This window comes from Dipteris shenzhenensis, chromosome 26, assembly GCF_047967505.1.
Source record: "Dipteris shenzhenensis isolate YYH24624 ecotype China chromosome 26, Dip_SZ_1.0, whole genome shotgun sequence".
NCBI classification, from domain to species: Eukaryota; Viridiplantae; Streptophyta; class Polypodiopsida; order Gleicheniales; family Dipteridaceae; genus Dipteris; species Dipteris shenzhenensis.
Window position 1 is genome coordinate 21,910,632 of NC_141621.1, and position 23,085 is coordinate 21,933,716.

Below are 23,085 nucleotides of genomic sequence, written 5' to 3' on the forward strand. Positions count from 1 at the left end.
TGCATGCATGCGTGTGTGCCCGAGCGCATGCGCTTGTAGCCTATGCTAAACTTATCTAACCTAACCTAAACTAAACTTTTCCCCAACAAACTCAAACAAGCATAATTTGATGACACTATGATCCATTTGTCTCCCAACTACAACCTTAACTCTCCAAACTTTTTGCATGAAAATTTCCATTATACCTTAGCTTTAACAAGACTAAACTTGCATCTCTTGATGTATGAAAATTAGGGCCTTCTCTTTGCCCATTTTCTCCTCAAAATTACTTGGTCCAGCCTGCATGCTATGCATGTTTGTGCGTGCATGCGTGTGTGTGTGTGCATGCGCGTGAGCATGTGCGCATGTAGCCTACGCTAAACTTGTCTAATCTAACCTAAACTAAACTTTTCCCCAACAAACTCAAACAAGCATAATTTGATGACACTATGATCCATTTGTCTCTCAACTACAACCTTAACTCTCCAAACTTTTTGCACGAAAATTTCCATTATACCTTAGCGTTAACAAGACTAAACTTGCATCTCTTGATGTATCAAAATTAGGGCCTTCTCTTTGCCCATTTTCTCCTCAAAATAACTTGGTCCAGCCCCAATTTCATTTGCTTTACGTTGAGTGATAATTTGTATTACATGTATTAAAGAATAGGAACACCAATATTTGTCCTTTGTGAACTCGGCATCTAGATCCAGTAAAGTTAGAATCTGGAACCTCAACACCCAAGCTTTAAAATTTGAAATGGGTGTCTTGGAGTCATAACATCAAATTGAGTACCAAGAACCAAAATCTTTTGAGTGCAGTTCTTATAGTGTTTATTGTATCATGAATTATGGAAGATGATTTGTTCCTTCATAGTATCATAGAGTGTATCTGGAACTTAATCTTGTGAATGTACATGTGGCCAAAGAATGTTGCAAGGAAGACCAACTCAATATCACCATCTTGAGAAATGTGTAATCTAGCATTTACATTCTACATTAGGAAAGACATGTAAACAGTCTTCTAATATATGATCCACAATAGCTGCGATGGAAGTAACAATCATTAGTGTATGTTTAACAATGAGCAAGTTCTCTCATCAGTATTCTCTATAGGATTTCATATAGTAAAACCTTGCCCCTCTTTTGTGGTTGCTCCAAATAAAGGTGATCACATTTTTGGCTTAGGTCATCGATTCTAGAGCTAAAATAAGATTGTTGCTTTCATGCATGAGCTGCATCACTTATTCTTGTGTATGTGGGTAGGTTGATCTATGCGGCAGGCTAGAGCCAATAGTGGCTCTAATGAGCCAAAATGTTGACAACAATGAGGTGGCTCCTTGAGCCGCTTGAAAACAAGATGCACTCCCAATTCAAAGCATAAGTATTGATGCTAATTTAAGGGGCTCCATGAGCCGCACAAAGGGAAAACCCTACTCTTGGTTAGGGACACAAGTTTGAAGATCTTGATGATGAAGGTGCTCCATGATCATGCCAAAAGACTAGTGGATGATGACCAAGATGTGGCCAACTTAGCGCCTTGATGGTATTGATCATTGTAAGTATAAAGGATGATGAAAAACGGAGCTTCTATTGCCCTTCAAATGAAATGCTTAAGTGGTACCATACTTTGGATTTATCCTATAGGGTCCACATACCTTACGTTGATCCTTCCCTAAATGGTATGGTATGTACTACAACTTTACGGGAGATGCCTTTCATTTTCTTGTAGGATCAAGCCATGCAACTCTAGTATTCCATTAGCAATGCTTTAAGTTCTTTTTTGTCATCTTGCCTGAGTTGTTCGCCAATGTACACATGCTTTTCTCCTTCTCCTTCCAATGCAAGATCCAATTTTTTTATCTTGGCCAGCTCCTCATAAACTAGGGTTTCCCCTAGTCTATCTATTTCCTTGAGCTTTGATTCCCTCACTGGTCTAGGCATTTCTATTGTTGCATTCCCCCTAGTATGATTTTTGAAATAGTCGGGAACTTCCCTAAGGCTTTCATAGTACTGTTAGGTGTTTGCCTAACTATTAGTCCTACTCTATTGTTGTGGAAGAGTCTTAATCCCTTGCATCAATGTCCACTTGCTTTTCTTTTTTGTGTGTACTATCCAACTCAATCTTCATTTGCACATTGGGTTTAAACTTGTGGAACTTTTGCTTTGGGATACGGGTGCTGGATTTTCAATGGGCATCTTGTTGTGGTTCCTCTATCGTGCATACACCTTCAAAGCCCTTTAAGTCCCATTGTAATTTTGGTGGTTTTGGTGCTTCGATGGCAGGCTTGGTTAAATATAGTTCCACCAATTTAGATTTCATCCTTGAAAACTCATGAAAGTTCTCCACCATAGCCTTTTAGTGTTGCACATGTGAAGGTGGCCAAGTTGTTATCAAAGACTTAATGTGGCATTATCCACCTTTGCTTTGATATCCAAGTCAAACTCTACACCATAGCCTTTAATGATGGCCTCTTTAGGATCACTATCCCATTCTATACCTATCATGAAGATCAAAACATCCATTGCTTCTTATTCTTCATCCCAAATTGGTGGTTCTAGTTGTAGCACCTATGCATCCACATCTGGCAATAGTGGATGTGTTGTCTTGCAGTTATCAATTGTGGCCAATGCTTGTATCCAATTGTTGATATCACTTTGGCTATCACCTTTTGTGGGTTTGAGTTCTTCAATGCTGAAAGTGATGCGTGACTGGTGGCTATGGTGGAAGATGTGTCATCAATATTTCTTGGCTCGATTTTCCCATTTCCCAAGTTTATTTTCACTGCATTATCTCTATTTTGGATTATAATCCTATTTGTGACCCAATCATGGAGTATTGAAGCCTCTCTAAGCCATGGTCTTCCCAACTATATTTGGTATGTTGTCGATCCTTGGGGAAGATCCAATATGGTGAATTGTATGGTGAACTTTACTGCCACAATTTTTGTTTACACATTGTTGATAATCCCGGTGGCTTCATCTTAGTGTGATTAGCTAGGTGTACGTTGAATGTCACATTCCTCATTGGTGGTAGTCCCCATTCTTCATATACATCCTTTGCTAGAATATTGACGCTTGCCCCATTGTCCACTATTGTAGGGTATTGGCCAAAGGCTTTATCCTCCAACACGATGGTTACATTTTTTATATCATCCCTACCACTAAATTTTACTAAAATAGCCTTATCATCCTCTTTGGGTGGTGGGAAACTTTTGTGCATATTCTATCTAGCCCTTGAAATTCTCCCACATTGTAGGGAAATTTCACATTAAGGTTTCAATTGGCATCGTGATGGGACAAGTGATCAAGTTGACATCTAATTAAGGGTGAATACATGTAGATCCATTACTGTTGGGTTGTTGGTGGCTCTAATCACTGTGTCGATGCCGTTCAGTGTTGGTTTCTTGCCCTTTGTTGTTGCTATATCTGGTTGGCCTCGAAGTTTTCCTGTTTGTGTCTTACCCATTCCTTCAAGGCTTGATACCGAGCTTTCTCCACTTCAACATTTGGCTAGACTTTATTTGCTTCGTGAAGAGCACTAGGGGTGGATGAGCCAATCATTTGTCCGATCCATCCCTTGGAAGATGTTGGATAAGAAAGAGATGGACTTGCAAGGAGATTGATAGAAACAGGACTCCCCATCTGGAAATGAAACCTTGGATGGGATCTGTGAGGTGAGTCAAATTGTCGGAAGAACTGGATGGGGACTATCTTCTAAGTAGATAGTAAGGTATGTAACTTCCTACTGAGGAACTGTAGCTTATCCGCACTTTCTCTCTAGTTTTCTTTTGCATGCTCTGAAGGTATCCACTCCTCCATCTAGAAACGGCTCAAGGTAGCGCTAATAAGCTTTATCCCCTTACTACTATGAAAGGCCTGGAAAAGCATTAGCTTTACTTGGCCTAAAGCCAAGAAGCCCTGAGTTACGCTTAACCTACCTGGTTCCTAAGGGAAGTAAAGGGGAGATCGAGATGGCTGTAGGCCAAAAAGGGGTATCATGTAAAGGGAAAAGCTTTTCCCTGGCTTCCAGCTGCCCCTAGCAGGGGAAGTGCTTGAATTGGTAGAAGGGAAGGGGCCCAGGTTGACATATGTTGTGCACTCAAGTGTTCCCAAGAAGCGACACCGTACCCTCAAATGAAACACTTGGCATTGTCTCGCTTTGTTCTTGGATTGACAAAGCTTGTTTTGTTTTTAAACTCTTTGCTTTCTAAGAGGAAGCTAGTTTTTGTTGGGTTGCTTCCTTCTCTTTCCTTGTTATCACCAGTACAGGCTGGGATATTATACTTGGTGTAGCCACACTATGACTTTCAATGCCAATGATTCCAATCGGCACATTTGGCTTTGCTTCATTGGATTGTTGAGGCTTTGCTTTAAGTGGATAATCCATGCTTGCACTCCACAATTGCTACACACAAGTTGAAAAGCACTTGGGCTACCTGTGTGGGCACTTAGCAATCCTATGGCTTTCTCCACATCTGAGCACTTAATGAGTGCTTGATATGTTGTCAGATTTACTTGATTTGCATACACTAGAATGAGTTCTTTTGCACCATCCATGGAGTACATGGGCTATTCTAGTTCATACTTGTCCTGTGGCTCTAGTTCTTCGAGTTGGAATTGTTGCACTGGGACTATTGGAGCAAGATGAAGAGCTCGAGGACACTGTGGAGGATTGGGATTTCTCAATAGTTGAGGCGCTTGTGTCCTCACAGAGATGGGATTGAGCCTTGGTACTTGTGAATTAGGCGCACATGCTGTACCTATACACTAGGATTGGTGCGTGCTGGTACTGTTGTGGTCTGGGTTGTACAACCCTCATATTGTAGAAACAAGCATTCATATTGCATCATAACTTGGTGGGCTGGACCACTTCTGGTTGGCTGAGTCTATTCCTCAAAATCGGGCACTCATTGGCCGTGTGATTGGACATATAGTGTGGGCACCATAGGTTCTCTTTTCTTGGGTATTGTGGTGGCTGAGAGACTCACACTTTTGCTCTATGGCCTGCATCATTTCTTCCTTCACCCTTAAGGCCATGGCTTCCACTAGATCCTCAGTGGTGGGGTAAAAATGGGCAATTTTCAACTTCCTCCTTTTCTTTTCCCCCTAGAGAGGAGGGTTAATCTAACCTAATGTACTCACTATAGTTAGTTTTTGCTAGTGTAAGAGTTGGCTTAAAAAGTTAGCCTACCTATAGTTAGTTAGTAAAGGTTGCCTAACTAACCTCTAATCTATTAGTTAATTTCTCTCCTCTCTCTCTCTCTCTCTCTCTCTCTCTCTCTCTCTCTCTCTCTCTCTCTCTCTTTGCCAATTCTGAGGGATGGAGGGTGTATGATTTATGGTTCGCATATGGCAGTGGCAGCACATGTGGTGGCAGCTATGGAGCGTATGCTAGTGGAACCAGGAGCCTCACGGCAGAGGTACAGTGGATGGTAGGAGAGGTGGGCACGATGCCCAATGAGCGCGAGCAGCAATTATTGCCAAAGAGGTGGGGCAGAGTTCGAAATGTGCACAGGGGTCAATGGGGTGACAACACTTATGCATGGGGGCACGTGTGGCACAGTTGCCAACGTGAAGGTCGAGGACGGCCTGCCTAAGGCAACGTGGCCACCAAGGGTGGAGAGCCTGAGGCAGCACCAATCATTGAGGGGGGGGATTTAGAGAGACAAAGGATAGAGAGAGAATGGGGCATGAGGGGGGGTTAGAGAGAGAGCATAGAGAGAGCAAGTTTGACAACTTGGGCTGTGCATATTTATTCCTAGCACTTCTTAAACGAAGAAACAAGGTGTTTCTTAGAACTCTGATGGGCATAGTCTCTGTACTTGTCGAAGAGAGACCGGGTCGCCTTGCATGGTATCGTCATCCATTAGACCAGTAGCAAAAATACCTAGTCCCTCTTTGCCCAGCATCTCTCTTTGTGCTTGTAAGATAGCCTAAGCCTCAGCGTGATTTAGCTAGTCTGCTAAATCAGCCTCTTCAGGCACAAAAGCACCTTGTGGGCCCTCTTGGACTGGAGGTTGCTCTGTTTGGGAGGATCTTGTGGGATAATGTTCTCTAAGTTATCTCCCTCCATGCTCATACTTAGCCTAAAAAATGACAACAAGATAAAATTAATTTGTAACCACAAATAATATTAAATATTTAAATAATATTAAACATTAAAATAATATTAAACCTATACAAATAATATCTAAATATTTATTGTCACATCATTTATCATATTTTAAAATTGGACCATCATTTTTATCGCAACATTCAGTTATACAAATAATATTTAAACATTAATTATCGCATCATTTATCATATTTGACAATTGGATCATCATTTTTATCGCATCATTTACTTATACAAACAATATTTAAACATTACTTATCGCATCATTTATCATGTCTGTAAATATAAAAATTGTTCAAACAATGGAGTGGATCCAAACTTGGATGATATATAAAACTAAAAATGTTACAAGTTCCATGATTGGTCACTCATGTTACATCTTGGCGTCCAAGAAAGACTCAGTCATTGGCTCCTCCAAGTCCTTGGTTTGGACTGAGCTGTATACCACATCTTGGCGCAATGTCAAAAATCCCACAAAAATCTGCAGTACTTGGACATCTATTCAGTTCGGTTGACTTTCCCTGAATCGCAAATCGTCGTAAATGCCCAATTAGAGCTTCTGCGGGCCCTGTACTTGGCAATGGTGCACAAATGTCCAAGATTTTTAGGATGTGATGAGACATGGCGTACACATCCTGTGCAACATCGAAAGGTGGGGGATTGGTGCAAAGGCACTCTAGAGCAACGTGACAAAACCTAGCAATGGAGCTTCGCACAATGTTGGGGCTGTCACTGAGTAATGCGAGATAGTGCTTTCTAGTGCTGCATGGGGTCATCATTCCCCAATCACAAATGCCCAGATACACCTCCTCGGATGACTCCAAGAAGAACCTGTGTGGAAACATGATGAAGAGAGTGCTCATGACATGTACCTCAAGTCAATTAGGTTCCAAGATAGATTAGCTTGGACTCATAAATAGAATCTTGAGTGAATGTGCATTTCTCTTAACAATAGATGCGCTCCATGGGTAATTGGAATTAGCTTTTGACGCATAGAGAGTTTGTTGTCCCTTTGCAAAGATAGACCCCGCAATCTAAGCCAAAAATACAAGCTCAAAGTTTATGAAGAGGTGATGGATTTGTTACTGGCCCAATTGGTTGAGCATAAAGGAGAGGAGAAAGATCTCTCTCTTTATCTCAAACTCACAGACTTGTAAGGCAATATTGCAAAAATCTCGCTAAAACTAATCTAGAAGAAAACATGACTCCTAAGGCGTGCCTACAACAAATCTACTAGAGGAGACTAGACCTAAGCTATGATACCATGAGAAAACACGCATGCCTTAGGATCTATGGAGTGCTCTAAGGTGGATGGAATCTGTGTGAAAACATGATGAAGAGAGTGCTCATGACATATACCTCAAGTCAACTAGGTTCCAAGATAGATTAGCTTGGATTCATAAACAGAATCTTGAGTGAATGTGCATATCTCTTACTCAACAATACATGATAGGCCTCTTATATAGAGAGTGCCCTTTGAATAGTCAACACTTGTGGGATCCTCTGATCCACATCTCTCCTTGTTGTGGATATCCTTGATCCACATCCTCACATCATGTAGTCCACATCCTAGGGTGGCTACTTTAATACATTCCTTATCACATACCTTTGCCTCTAATTCATGTGCACATGGCACCATATCTCAACACAAGAGCCCTCTGCTATTATCTTGTATCAACACACAACTATCTTTACTATAAAGCAGAGCAGGGATTTGTGCCCAAAACTTTAATCAGAGGTACCATAAAGTTGCTCTTTTGCTGGAGATTTAAGCAAATTGCATAATGAAGAGCAGGTGGATGAAGCTCTGCATGCAGTGGAGAAGCTCAAGAGGTCCCTATTACAACAGACATCGTTTATTATCTTCTTCAAGGATGCACACAAATCTTCAACAAAGCGCAATAGCAATCTGATGTGCACACACGCATACCCGTTCATGTGTGCGCATACCTGTTCATGTCTGAGTTTACTCTCAGACAAAATCCTAGGGGAAATGAAATGGGATACAGCTCGTAGGTACGAGGAGGGTACAAGAGATACGAGTAAGGCAGTGAAGAGTCATTGGTTTGGGTAGACCAGAGAGCAAAGTGCCCAAAAGGCTTGTACATTTTGAGGCTAGCATAGTCGATTTTTCTCTTCACCTTGAGATATTTCCGGCTCGATGAACTCTCGCTACTATAGTTATAGCTTTTAATTGAATTCTAATCCATGCTTTTGATGCGGACGGTAGAGGCAACGAGATTTTTCCCATAGTGTATGTGCTATGGAAGGTTCCATCACTACTACTAGCGTTCTTGCTCAAAGGAGGAGAAGTATCTCGCTATGTGCTTGGTGGTGCTGATTTCAGACCATCTCCTTGTGCCTCATTTAACTACTTCTGCTCATGGGCGTCTTTCTTCCCCTCTGTTCATTTTCTTTTGCACACCTTTAGCAGCTGTATGCACCTTCAAGCTCACTAGCTCTGATACTACAATGTAGAGACAAGCATACAACACAAGAGAGGAGAGAGAGGTTCATAAACTCTCTTCTATTCTAGGATGCCAAAATCTCCATAGATACCACCTAGCTTACACCCTCCATATCCATATTACAAGAGCACCCTTAAGTCTCTTCAACACCTAGCCACCTCATCATCTATATATACACAAACATACATATATTCTTATGCATACATGTATGCATCTACAATATCCATTGTACACATATTGATACATTTCCACTACAACAATACGTGCTTTCCAATAATAGTCCAAGGTTGCTTGCGAGAGGCTATCTGGATAGCCCTCAACATGTTATACTATTTCTAAGGTATGTAATCCCAATTTTTAATTTACTGCTACAAATACTTCATTCTCTTTTATTTATCTCATAGCATTTGGAATGGCTTGATGATGTTGTGATTGGATTTGAAAGGCTTCAAAGTTATGTGTAGACAAGTACAAGCAATTGTGAGAAAAAATTTAAATGGTTATATTGCCAGTGACACAACTAGGTTCAAGGACGAGATACATATGGACTACCTCATCATTGTAGATGTACATGTTTTTGTGATATTTTTTTGGAGAGTTTCATTCATGGTGTTTTAGCTTATTGATGTGCTTTATGTAATTTGTTATTGATTTTTTTTCATACTAAATCACTAGGACATAAAGTGGTGTTATGTGATTTCAAGCTACTCAACTCAGCTACACATTGTTAAAGATGCGGAATTTGAGATAAATATAGAAAACTTCACAACAGATGTTATGGCATAAACTGCTTTCAAGAAAAAAAATTTTGGTCGTGTCCAATAATTATACAATCTTCACAAGATGTGTACCATTTTAGCTTTTCAAATCATTACCAATTTTTTTTTGTTGAAAACAGGATGGATTTATAAAGGGGCCGGTCAAGCCCAAATAAAGACCTGTACAAACTTGGCAAATTCAGGAGGGCCACATGCTCACTACCTATGCTAGAAGTAGCAAAAGAGTTACCCGCACCAACCTTCTACTGACAAACGGAGCCTTGTGGGTAAACACCGAGAACCAAAATCCCTGAGGATACCTTTTACCTCCTGCATCATGTTCCTTGTCACCTTGTTATCGCCACCCTTGGCATGATTGAAGACTTAGCTATTATGATACTCCACACACCCAGCAAAGCCCCTGCCCGAATGTATGGCCAACGTACAAATAAGCAAAGGTTCAACTTGTTCATGGAAAAAAATCAAGGGCAAATTGAAGGCGTGGCATGGCTTACAATTGAGCTGGAATGCAAGAGTGTTGGTGATTCAGCATGTGCTAGCTGCCACCTCGACCTACTTAGCTATTTGGATTCCTCCAAATCCAATTGGAGCGAGTTTGAGCGTCTGGTGCGAGCCTTCATGTGGGTAGAATATGGTGGAGCTTCATCATATCCCAAGGCGGCGGTCTTGGAATCCTAATGTGAGGATGTGTAATCATGCCCTCAATTGTACCTCGTCTCTTTCATGGATGTTCCCCTTAAATTGAGGTGCTAAAATACATGATTGAAAAAGGTTGGGGTCAAGGAGTGTGGTCCTGGATTGAGCTGGATTGATATAACACGCTGCTGTTGAGATTTTCGATCAAGTTGTGGGTTCGACCACAGCTACTGGTCTGGTGGCACCATGAAAAGATGGGGTGAAATCACTCACTTGGAAAGGGGCAGTGGCGAAAGGGGCAGTGGTCTTAGAGGTGTTGCTAGCCTCTTGGAATCAATCTGGTGGAGGGTGGCCTTTTGAGCCGAATTGTTGGCTGTGGCTAGATCTTGGTCACTCTTCTGGAAAGGGGTGAGAAGGTGGATAGCTCTCTTGGATACTCAGATAGCTGAATGACTCTCTATCGGCCATATTGCGGAATTAGCTCACTTGAGTTGTAGTGCGAAGGATTTACTGTAGTGCTAGAGCATATACCAAAGAGTTGGCCAACCAACACGATTTTATCATCACATTGAAGAGAGGAACAATGGGCGATGGGTTGAACGCTTCAAGGAGTTGTCGACTAGGGTGGCTTACCACGAGATGCTAGGTAATGATGTAGAGCCGGTTGATTTTAACGATTGATTTTAATAACAGCTTGGTGGTCACGTAGGATGAGAATGATTTGGAAGGGTTGTGTGTCTAAAAAGTTTAGATTTTTACTATGGAAGGTGCCTCATCAATAATTGCCCGTTCGGGCCAAATTAGCCAAACATCTTCCTATATTTCGTGGATGCCCGCTACACAATCATTGCCAAACTTAAATGTGGAGACTCTTAAATGACTTTGCACAAGATGAACATGCAGCAATATGTTGATAAAAGGAGCCTATGGTATGATCCACATGGTTGCCTATGAACAAGTCTTTACTTTTGGCAATGTGTAACTTAGAGTAAGAAGTTACTTGATCGATTATTTTATAGTGTAAATGGTGGCTTATAATCGTATACAAGTAATTTTTCCTCCTCCGCTTATAAGTATTTGAGTTACTCCCCCTTTCCCCTTTACATATTTTTCATATGTATTTAGTCACTCGAATTTATTATGCACTATGTTCATGCTATATACTATACAAACTAATCTTTTACCATATTAAAGGCATGCTAGGAGAGGTTGCTACTGTAAAGGAGAGTTGATTTTAAAAGTGTAATCACTACGTTCCATCATTTCATCTTGCAAATTAACATTTGTTTTTTTATTTTAATGAGCATACCTTTTTAATATAGCAAAAGGAATTCTATGGGGATATTCGCATTTCTCAAAAGTAGTTTTTAAATGGCAAAAGTTCATTCAAAAAAAGAAAAATATCCTTATATAAAAGAGGTGATGTCATTGGGGCATTGTAAAAAATGTATAGAGAAAGTGGTACTTTGTAAACCTTACAATCTATAAATAAGGGGGGTTTTCATAATATCCCTATAAAAAAAGGAAATATCCTTACAAAGGTGGCTTTTTGGTTGGGGCAGTTAAATAAAATTGCCTTGCAATCTATAAATTAGGGGCTTTAATAATATCCCTATAATAAGAAGGCCCCACTTCAAGATACACTTCTTATCCAATTGTGAGCCATGAGCATTTACAATAGTCCCTTTTCTTTGCAACATTGGACAGCACTTTCGAACATGTCACCAAGGCTATATTTGAATTGGAAGCCCAAATTCTTGAGCTTGGTATTGTCCATATAATGGGGCACAATTGGTCCAAGATGATCAAAACTGCAAAAACAATATGTGTATAAGTACAACATAACGTATGACCAGTTTTCAATTTCCTTTGAACTCTCAAAGCCCACAATAAATGATACTGTTCTTTCTTGATGCAAAGGTAGAGGGCGTTACTTCTCAGGCAAGTTCAGAGTCGGGTAGAGCTTGGAGAGGAGCTCAGCAGCCTCGGTGATGGAAGCATCAACTGCCGACCCAATGTATCGTCCTTTGGCAGCGAGATTCTCGTAAAGAAAGATGAACGCGTCGATAATATCTTCGATATGAACGTAGGAAATCCGCCGGATAAACTTGTGATGAGATGTATCCCCTACAAGGACAACAATACATCACATTCTGTTCACGAATCCCGACGAATCGCAACTATGTCCGCAGTAGCTGACATCTTCTCGCAATCAACTATGCTAGTCCCTTGCGTTAACTCGAGTCCAGAAATATATAATCTCAAATGCTTATTTTCAATTCCTGTCACAGTGAGCAACGCTGTTGCGTAATATCCCAAATGCCTATTTTCAGTACCTGTCACTAGTGATATCGCATCAGCAACGCTGTTGGGTATTTTGTCGATCAGAAAAGGTCCCGTCACCAATGTTGGTAGAAGCGTCACAAGATCTAGCTTATACTCCTGGGCAAGCTCGAAAGCTTTCTGCTCCGACAGCGTTTTGGAAACAAAATATGGCTGCCAGATGCCAACAAACACCATTCTAGCATGGGTTATCGTGCAGAAACGCCGCATGATCGATCATCATCCGATCAAGAACATTTGTTTGGTCCACATATTAAGTACATGGGCGCTATCCCAGGCCAGCACTTACCCAGCCATGCGGCTTGTCCCGCACACACATCTCGACATCGGTCCAACAAGTCTCGTCGAAATTTTGGCCCGGAATATCCTCCAGCTGCGTGAAGCGAACTGCAGCTGCTGATGATGCAAAGACGATCCGCTTAATTGTGGGTGCTTTCGAGCACGATTTGAGAACATTAACCGTCCCTTGCACTGCAGGTTCAATGCAATCTTTCTGCATCCAGACAAGGGCGTTCAGAGAAAAGGAGATGAACCCTGAATTTTTGTTTTAGTAGCTGAACGCGAAAGGGGGCACATCCAGTCCAGAGCCCTCAGCCCAAAATACAATGATTAATTGCGATGATAAGTTACTGACGTAGGGATCGGTGAATGAGAACTCGGTGGGACTAGCACAATGGAAGACCCCGTCACACCCCTGTACAGCATCATCGAAACCATTTTCTTCGAGGAGTTGACCTTTCACAAGCTGCAACCTCTCGTTTGCTCCGGTAAGGTTTCGAAGAATGGCAGTTTTCTTGAGGTCATCTGCAGTCGTTGACATATTAGAATCAAAATTCTTCAGGAGGACTCCAACATGAATCCATCACACGACCACAATTTGCAATCTTCTTGGAAGAAAGATGCAGGAAGTGCTACCGCTATCAAGCCTGAAGAAAAGTATGTTACTCTTTTTCCTGCGCTTGCTCAAAGCTACAGAGAGCGAGGCGGAGAGAAAGAAAGAACACAAACCTGGGTCCCGAACAGTAGCACGAACGCGGTAGCCGCGATCAAGGAGGCGCATGACGAGCCAAGTGCCAAGATGGCCGGAGGCACCGGTGACGCAAACCAAATCAGGAAGAGGGGGGGAAGCGGGGGAATCAGCAGGAGCGGGGGGGGGGGGGGGGGGGGGAAGCGTGGGCAGCTGGAGCCATGGATGTGGGAGGGGCGACAAAGGTGATGCGATATTGGGAAAGAAGGCAAGGAGGAGAGGATCGAAGGGGGGAGAGGATGGATTTAAAGGGAAGGGAGGAGGAATGGCGATGGTGAAGGAGCACGATGGAGGTCAGGGAAGAGGAATGAGGAGAGCATGGCGATTCAAGGGAGGCGATGCGTGCATGGTAGACAACGAGAAGCTCGTCCTATGAAATCAATAATCAAATATCATCCCTTTTTTTATAAATAAAATATACACATCATTCTTTTGCCAATTAGATTCTTCCTTCATAGATGAGCCCCTTCAAGAGCTTCATTCAATTCCTCCCTTTTTTTTTTTACCCCATTAATGGCCCCTTTCACGTGGGCTTCCCACACTCTCCTCGGGCCATCCCCTCGTCCCCCCCCCCCCATTTTCACGTGCCCTCCTCCCTCCTCAGTCCTCTCTTGCTCTCACCTCCACCTCCGCCCATTTTACCCTGGCCGGCCTCCCTATTTCTCACAAAGATCAATCTCGTCATTGTACTCTATATCCCCTGCCCACTTTACCCCCTGCCGGCCTCCCTTTTTCTCACAAAGATCAATCTCGTCATTGTACTCTATAACCCCTGCCCATTTTAGCCCCTGTCGGACTCCCTTTTTCTCACAAAGATCAATCTCGTCATTGTACTCTGCTTAAAGTCTAAGTGTGAATGTGCCTTTAGATCCTTAGTTCGACTAGCCTAATAGGATTATAACCAAACCAAGTTCTAGTTAAAGATTTGTCTAGTTAGGGTAACTAACCATGGGTGGTTTATCTACTAGAAGTATGCCGTTAAGTTCACCTATGCCCATCATCTCTGTCTTTGAATCTCCAAGCGATAATATCTTTTGCATTATGATGTCCTTGGCATCATCTTTTCAATTTTATTTTTCCTAGCAATAGGAGACTTTTGCATGTACTCAACCCACAAAACTCTTCATTACCTTACTCGAGGTTACAAACTCTTTATGTCCTAGCTCATGGGAATGATGGCCAACGCATGTTGCCAACCTAGTGCAGTAAATGCCATCTACTACAACAACATAATATACTTTGGCTTTGCATGCCGCAGTACATGATGATGTCTTTCCACAGTGAGCAAAGAGTCTAAAGTCTTCCCTTGAACTTTGATCTATTAGTTGTACCAGGAAAAAAACTCACATTCTAAATTTGAGCACTCAAAGATCTCCCACATGAGGACACTCAAGAAGGCAATAATTGATGTTGCACTGTACCAAACCCAAGGATGAGCATTCCTGCTTAATCCATTCCACCATTGATTTTTATTTCTCATCACCTGCTAGTAACTCAAACATGAAATCACCATGATACCTGATAAGACTCTCAACAACTTGAAGAAGGTGCTTTATTTCTTGGAGCTTGCACTTTTATGGGAGAGAAGACAAGGCATTAAAACTTAGTTGCACAACCAAGGAAGAACCATAGGATTCAGATGTAGAAACCTCAGAAACTATTTGCTCCTCCAAGCTCACGATCACCACATTGCCACCTTCATTGCCTGCAAACCATAAAAGTCTAGAAATACTTAGTGGATGCGTTTATCTATGCATTTGTATAGAACATCCACTCCGTATGTCTAGACCTTTGTGGTCTCATGATCACTCTCTCTCCAAATTATCTAAGTGATTTCATGTCAAATAGGAGAAGAAGAGAACTCCTTATGACCAAGTAGACCCTCAGGCCAACATTAGGTTTAACTCGGCTATCAAATGTTGTCTCACTATCTTGCTCTTGGGATGAGTTTTGATGGATTCAACTCTAATTGCAGAAAAAGGGCACTGCTCCTAGTGATCAAGTGGACATTCACACTGGTGTGAGAGACAATTGGTTTTGAAATTGCTTCCTCTTTGTATCTTGCTTTCTAGGTACATTTCAATGGATTCGATCTTGGTTGAGAAGAAAGGCACTGCAACTATTGTGTATCCATTGAAGCCTTGTGTTCAAATACCTCTTTTCTCCGAGGCTTGCATAACACACATGATGCCTTACTTTAGAGAAAAGAAAAGAGAATTATTTAGAGCAAAACAAAGGCACATGTTCAACTCACACATTTAAAAACATATAGTTCACAACAACAAAAAATGCTGAAACATATAAGAAACCAAAATAGCCTTTGTTGCAATTCCATTTTATGTGGAGGACTACCTACCATCAACGATGAAAGAACATTTGAGTTTCTCTACCAATCACTATGCTCTCTAATCAACTATAGTATTGAGCCCCTATGTGAATTTCTCCCTCTCTCATAGATTACTATCACTCACTTGCATGTAGTCTCAAATGCCACAAGCGGCGTCATTTTACAATATTGTTTTGTATCATTGTTATATGAGAGAAGGAACTCTTAAATTTGACTCCTATTCACACCATGCAACAAAAGTCCTTGACACATAGTTGTGCTAGATCCATTTTAAAAAAAACACTATGATTCTTGCAAGGGAGCTTTGCCACCCATTTAAAATGTCCGAATTCTTGCTCCACTCGAGTCCATGCCACTTGCAAGTCATCAAGCACCAAGTGTGGGTCATCAATTAGCAACTCTTTTTTATCAATCAACCAACTCTCCATCCTAGCCTCCAAGGGCTTGCTAGTTTAGTATGGTCCAACTCAAATAAATTATCTTCCTGGTGTTGCCAAAGGATGTATCCCATGTATCTACTTACTTTGGAGATGCCATGGGACATGAAATCATCGTGTGCTAGGCAAGCCTTATCCTATGGGTTGAATATAACTAATGGGGTGTAGCGGTAGAAGAGGAGTCACCTCCTTTGGTAGTCCCAAATAATCCAGTTAGGGCACACTTATGGTTGAAACGACACCTTGAAATAGATCTAATAGCCTATTGAATATATATTCCTCATGCTAGAATCTCTAATCTATGTGCAGCATTGTTACCTATTCGAATGTTAACAGGGACTTTGAGGAGCCAAAGTGCCCAATGTGAATATTTATTGCATAATCCACGCATTGATGATCCAATTGAATCTAGCCAAGGATTCTAAAAGAATTACCATTGCCTATGAATTTTGATGCAAGATCTTGCACAATCATCCTCTTTACTACCTCATTGGTTGATTTCATCCTGTAATAAGTACTCTTAAATGTAAGTGAAACCTATATGTTTGGTAGTAATTCTTGTTGGATTGTAGACAATTAGGAGGTCGATGCACCTATTTCAAAAAGGCCTTTGATTGAGATGTTCATTTCTTTGTCCTCGGAGAGAGTCGTTTTGAGTTGGCCCTTGACGGACTTCTCTTCTTGCATCTCTTCTCCAAGAATCACAGTCATTGCCATTTGATAGAGAGCATTTTTGTAGTGGACTGGCACTCCATTTGGAAGTTTTGAAGGAGTTCTTCCAAATCTTGATTTTGGACATTGGGTCTTTGATGGCAGCCACATACCACACAGCCGTGTCACCTACGTCGCCATTCAAAGCAATCAAAGCGCACCACATGCCAAACTTCGTCCACCCCACATCACCACATTGCACTCGCTCCCAGCAAGGAATCCGTGCCAATCGCCAGTATTACCAATCGGAAACCAATTTCACCAGTTTCGTCCCGGTAGTACAGGCCACCCGGCTTGGATTCCCGACTAGATCAAGTCCGATGAAGCCGGTCATGTGGTGCACCGGTTCTGCGAGGGAAAGGCCACGTGGAGGTGATTCCCTAGGGACTGGATCAAGGCAGAACTCAATCCATTGCATGTGCCTTCATCTTTCAGAGCTACTCACAATTGGATTCAAAGCTCTGAGCGATTGCTACTCACAATTGGATTCAAATGTGTCCATCGTCCCATTTTGCACCTATGCAAGCTTCTACCCTCCATAGTCTTCTCCATCACCTTCCTCCATCGACCCAGGAGAGCCCATTGCAGCTTTTGGTCGCTTGGCCTAGCACCATTGCACCATTGAAGCCTAGCAGAATTGCACCATTTCAATGGATTTTCCGGGAGACCTCCAATCGGTTTTGGGCGATCCGTGCCAGTATACAGAGCCTGTGGTTGGCCATACTTTTCTGCGCTTCTCTGCAGTACAAGGGTCCAGACATCTTCCGACTCTTTGGTCCATCTTATTCTGTTTGAGGTCTCTCCTAGGGTCCGCAGGATTATTGGATCGTCTTGCTTCTGTGCTTGCGTTATTTATGGGCCTACAGCTTAGGCTTCTCCTCTGCACTCATTCCTTGCTTGCAAGCAGGGCTGCGAGGTTGCCTCAGCTGAAAGAGATTCAGGAAATGCATACCCATAAGGAGCCACGTTTAAATGAGCTTTCACTTTCTCAAACAAACAATTTGATGAAAATGTATGTAAACCGTGGGAACATGGTAGATGCTCGCCATTTGTTTGACCACATGTCAAAGCGTAACGTTGTATCTTGGAACATTATTATCCTGGGGTATGCCAAGCAGGAAAAGGGTGCGTGGGCTTTGCAGCTGTATGCACAGATGAACCGGGAGGGTGTCCAACCGACTGACAGAACCTTTGTCGCCGTTTTGAAGGCTTGCAGTAATCTGGCGGCAGCGGAAAAAGGAAACGGGAAGGCCCTGAAAACTGGGTGCCTGGTGAATGGGACAGCCATCCATGCTCAAGTAATAAGATGCGGCTTTGAGTCGGATGTATTTGTTGGGAACACCCTGGTGGAAATGTATGTGAAATGTGGAAGCGTGCAGGATGCACGGCGGGTCTTTGACGAATTGCCTCATCGTAATGTTGTCACGTGGACTACCATGATCCTGGGTTATGGTGAGCAAGAAGACAGTATGCTCGCTTTGGAATTATACGCACAGATGCACCAGGCAGGTGTTATTGCAAATGATCGATCCCTTGTTGGCGCATTGAAGGCTTGCAGTAATCTGGCAGCATTGGAAGATGGGAAGCAAATTCATGGGAAATTTGAAAGAATGAGGTGCCTTGTGAAAGGTAGAGCGATCCACTCCCAAGTAGTAAAGAGTGGCTTTGATTCAGACGTATTTGTGGGAAACACTTTGGTGAACATGTATGCAAAATGTGGGAGCATGGAGGATTCACGGTGTGTCTTTGATGAATCACGCCATCGTGATGTGGTTGCATGGAATACCATGATCCTGGGGTATGCAGAGCAAGAAGAAAGTATGCCGGCTTTGGAATTGTATGCTGGGATGCAGCAGGAAGGTGTCATACCAGACCATCGAACTTTTGTTGGCACATTGAAGGTCTGTGGTAGCCTGGGAGCACTGGAAGGGGGAAAGCAAGTTGATGGGAAGTTTACAAAAACAGGGAGCCTCGTCAAAGGTAGAGCCATCCACTCTCAAGTAGTGAAGAGTGGCTTTGAGTTGGATGTCTTTGTGGGCGCCACCTTGGTGGATATGTACATGAAATGCAGAAGCATTGAGGATTCACGTTGTGTTTTTGACGAATTGCCTGATCGTAATGTGGTCACATGGACTGCCATGATACAAGGGTATGTCGAACAAGAAGCCAGTGAGCTGGCTTTGGAATTGTATTCACAGATGCACCAGGAAGGTGTCACAGCAAACCATCGAACTTTTGTTGGGGCATTGAAGGCTTGCAGTAGCCTTGTAGCACGGGAAGAGGGGAAACAAATGGACAGGAAGTTTCCAAACATTTTGTGCCTCGCAAAAGGCAGAGCCATCCACTCCGGAGTAGTAAAGAGTGCCTTTGATTTGGATGTATTTGCGGGAAATACCTTGGTACATATGTATGTGAAATGCAGGAGCATGGAGGATGCGCGTCGTGTCTTTGACGAATTGCCGCATCGTAATGTGATTACATGGAATATCATGATCCTGGGCTATGCTGAGCAAGAAGACTCTTTGCTGGCCTTGGAATTGTATACATGGATGAATCATGAAGGTGTCACTGCAGATCATGGGACCTTTGTTGCTGCATTGAAGGCGTGCAGTAACCTATCAGCACTTGAAGAAGGAATGGAAATTGATGGGAAATCTGTGAAAACAGGGTACCTGGTGAAAAGTAGAGCTATACACTCTCAAGTAGTAAAGAGTGGCTTCGAGTCTGATGTATTCGTGGGAACCACTTTAGTGGATATGTATGGGAAGTATGGCAGCATGGAGGATGCACGGCATATTTTTGATGAGTTGCCTCATCGTACTGTGGTGACATGGACTACCATTATCCTGGCATATACTGAGCATGAGGACAGTGATCTGGCTTTGGAAATGTATGCTCAGATGCACCGGGAAGGTGTCACAGGAAATGATCGAACCTTCGTTGGTGCATTGAAGGCTTGCACTGTCCTAGCAGCATTGGAAGAAGAATTGCCAGCTGATGAGAAATTTGCAAAATCACAGTGCCTTGAATACGGACGAGACATACATTCCGAAGTAGTAAAGAGTGGATTTGACTTGGATGTATTTGTGGGAAACACGTTAGTATGTATGTATGCAAAATGTGGCAGCATGAAGGATGCACGGCGTGTTTTTGATGAATTTCCTCAACGAAATGTAGTAACCTGGAATATCATGATCATGAGTTATGCTGAGCAAGAAGAAAGTGCATTGGCTCTGGAATCATATGCACGGATGCACCATGAAGGTGTAGCAGGAGATGATCGAACATTTGTTGGTGCATTGAAGGCTTGTAGTGGCCTATTGGTGGAAGAGGGGAAGGAAGTTGATGGGAAAATTTTGAGAACAGGGTGCCTGGTAAAAGGCAGAGCCATTCACTCCCAATTAGTCAATAGTGGCTTTGAGGCAGATCTATTCATTGGAACCACTTTGATCGATATGTATGCAAAATGTGGTGTGACAAAGGATGCTCGGTGCGTCTTTGATGAACTGCCTCAATGTAATGAGGCGACTTGGACTACCATGATCCTGGGGTATGCTGGAAAAGAAGAAGGTGATGAGGCTTTTAGACTATATGCACGAATGCAAGAGAAAGGTCTGTTACCAGGTCAACTTACATTTGTTGCGACCCTGAAAGCATGTGGCAACACAGCTGCTCTGGAAACTGGAAAAGAGCTCCATTCTCAAATTAGAAAGCTTGGTTTGGAGACTGTTGCAATTGTGGCAACTGGCCTTATTGATATGTATGCTAAATGTGGGAGCATGGGTGATGCCCAGCGATTGTTTGATGCATTGCCGACAGGTGATGTCGCTCGATGGAATGCATTGATTGCAGGATATGCCCACCTGGGAGAGAGTGAAATTGTGTTCCATTTGCTAAAGAGAATGAGGGAGAAAAGCATACAGCCAGATGGGGTCACATTTCTTAGTGTTCTCGCTGTATGCAATCATGTGGGCCTAGTGCACCTGGGCCAGGAGTACTTTCATGCAATGAGCAAGCAATACAGTATTATTCCAACTATTGAGCACTTTACTTGCATGGTTGATCTCCTTGGACGTGCAGGCCAGGTGGATGAGGCATTGGCAATGGTGGAGAAGATGCCTTTCCAACCTGATGTTTTTCTATGGCTCACTGTATTGGGTGCTTGTCGCCAGTGGAATAATGTAAAGGTTGGAAAACATGCCTTTGAAAATGTGGTGAGATTGAATGCACAACTTTCTGCAGCATATGTCTCAATGGCAAACATATATGCTGATGCTCACAGAGAAGATTCAGGTGATGAGAAAACCAAACCAAGCATGGAAGAAGCCTGGTCAGTGTTTGTGGACTGATCTCAATGGAAATATGTACATACCAATGTGAGCTTATAGAAGATGTCCCCGAAGTCAGGATATATATGCAAAGGGAAAAGACTTCTCTTTCAGAACGGCGAAGGGATGTGTGCCTGATTTAAACAATGCATATATGATCGAAAAAGTAACATGCACTGTTTAAGTATGGGTGAGATGCTGGCTATCACTTGAGCCATGATCAGTAATTGTCTGTTGTGGTGATTATGTGACGTGGAAAAGTAACATGTACTGTGGGGGCCTGTTAAGAAGGCTGAATACCCCTAATTACAACCATTTTTTACCAAATAGGTGAGAAGTTGGCTATGGCTTGTGCGCCAGTCAATAGACGCAAGGTACGCCCAAAGTTTGGCTGTTTGCGATAACTGTCACAAGGCAGGGGGGAAAATGTGATTTGCAGAGATGCAGGTCACCTTCAAGAGTCAGAATCACAAGGACAGAAGTAACTGTGAGTGGACTGTCGATGCACCTAAGCATTGCCCCTTGCTTCTGGTCTATCAATGTGGTGCACATGCTGAGGGGTGTTGAGCTTTTGGTCAAAAGCGGGGTTAATAGAAAGTATATTGGACAACCTACGCAGGTGCTTGGAACTGTCAGCTGTTTCAAGTTTTCAAGGCGTGAGAGTACGAGGAAGATGAGATCCTTATACATCTGAAGAATTTGAGGTCCTCGTTATTAGCAGCAAAATATATATTTGAATTAAAGATAATCATGCAAGTTCCTCCACAAAAATGGTCACATTTCCAATGAAGAGATCATGGATTTATCACGCCTCAACCAACCCCCCATACCATTAAGGAGCTCAAGGTTACCATTTCGCCACCTCGGGATCACTAAGAACATGATCATCACTGAAAAGAGCATCTCAGGAGTACCAATCAGCAGGACATCAAGAATGGTACAAGAAAAGGCAACATCCTCTTTTAGATGCATTGAAGATGATAAGGTAGAAGCAGGTGCTTTGTTGGATTGCAGCTTCGACTTTTGTCAGTGCATCAAAGAAACTATATAGACTGAATCGCTGCCAACAAGTCAACAAAATGTCTACTGTATACACTCCTTCGAGCTCTTCAAAGCTGTTATTCCATCTCCTTCTTCAGAACACAAAGCCATTAACATGACAAGAGACCCTGGCCCTAGTGCTCCTCGTGCCATCTGCACTTGCCCATAAGAAATTACGTATAGGTGCTTGAGCTGACCCATACAGCTTCTGTGAAGCACCAACAAGAGGCAATATACCAAGAGTGGCCAAAAGGACCTAGTTGGCCACTAGGGCCTTGGCTGCTTCAGTACAAAAGCTTGCCCAGCACACTCTCTAGCATTTAGACAATCTACTGCTCTATTGAAATATCAATGCCCACCTAACAGCCTAAGCAACAGTCGATCTCGGTCCCCAAGGCCAAACAGTAGGTCTCTAGGGCTCCCCTAACTCCATCTAGGCTCTTCCATGTCATCTGCAAACTTTGGGTCAAGAAGAAGCTCCTCCTAATAATCGATTGGGAGTTGCATTCCAATGAGGCTCGTTGCCTGAGAGCATAGAAAATAACCTAGAGCCTCTGCCACGAAGAAGAAGATGGGAGCTTGAAGCTGATCGGGAAAGAACAAAGGCCTCCCTTATGTGTCATCCATGAGCATCTAGCTTGCACTCCCAGCATATGTAGCCGAAATCTCTCAAATCCTATATGCATGTCATGGATGATATCGACGAGATGAGGGTGCAACCGCAATCTCAAGACCCTGGCCTGGAGAGGAGGAAGATGGGGGGGGGGGAGGGGAGGGGGAGGGGGGTGGAGAAACAGGTTGAGGGAGAGGGGTTAGGCTAGGGGCTAAGAGAGATTAGAGCGGTGGGCTCTCCTATCATTGAGCAATAGCCTG

General features: G+C 42.8%; 2 protein-coding genes across 2 annotated transcripts; one reads left to right on the forward strand and one right to left on the reverse strand.

Moving 5' to 3' along the window:
• Positions 1-11,547: 11,547 nt before the first annotated feature.
• Positions 11,548-13,479, reverse strand: LOC147884818 (dihydroflavonol 4-reductase-like). The gene is made up of 6 exons (XM_087397546.1): positions 13,330-13,479; positions 12,956-13,125; positions 12,611-12,814; positions 12,315-12,474; positions 11,913-12,105; positions 11,548-11,789 (listed from the first exon to the last, which is right to left on the reverse strand). The coding sequence occupies exons 1-6, from the start codon at positions 13,379-13,381 to the stop codon at positions 11,651-11,653; spliced, it is 918 nt and encodes a 305-aa protein (XP_087253672.1). The 5' UTR covers positions 13,382-13,479; the 3' UTR covers positions 11,548-11,650.
• A 3,806-nt stretch (positions 13,480-17,285) lies between these two features.
• LOC147884819 (pentatricopeptide repeat-containing protein At2g39620-like) lies at positions 17,286-21,496 on the forward strand. The gene has a single exon (XM_087397860.1). It carries the CDS (start codon positions 17,494-17,496, stop codon positions 21,190-21,192), a length of 3,699 nt encoding a protein of 1,232 aa, XP_087253986.1. The 5' UTR covers positions 17,286-17,493; the 3' UTR covers positions 21,193-21,496.
• Positions 21,497-23,085: the final 1,589 nt, after the last annotated feature.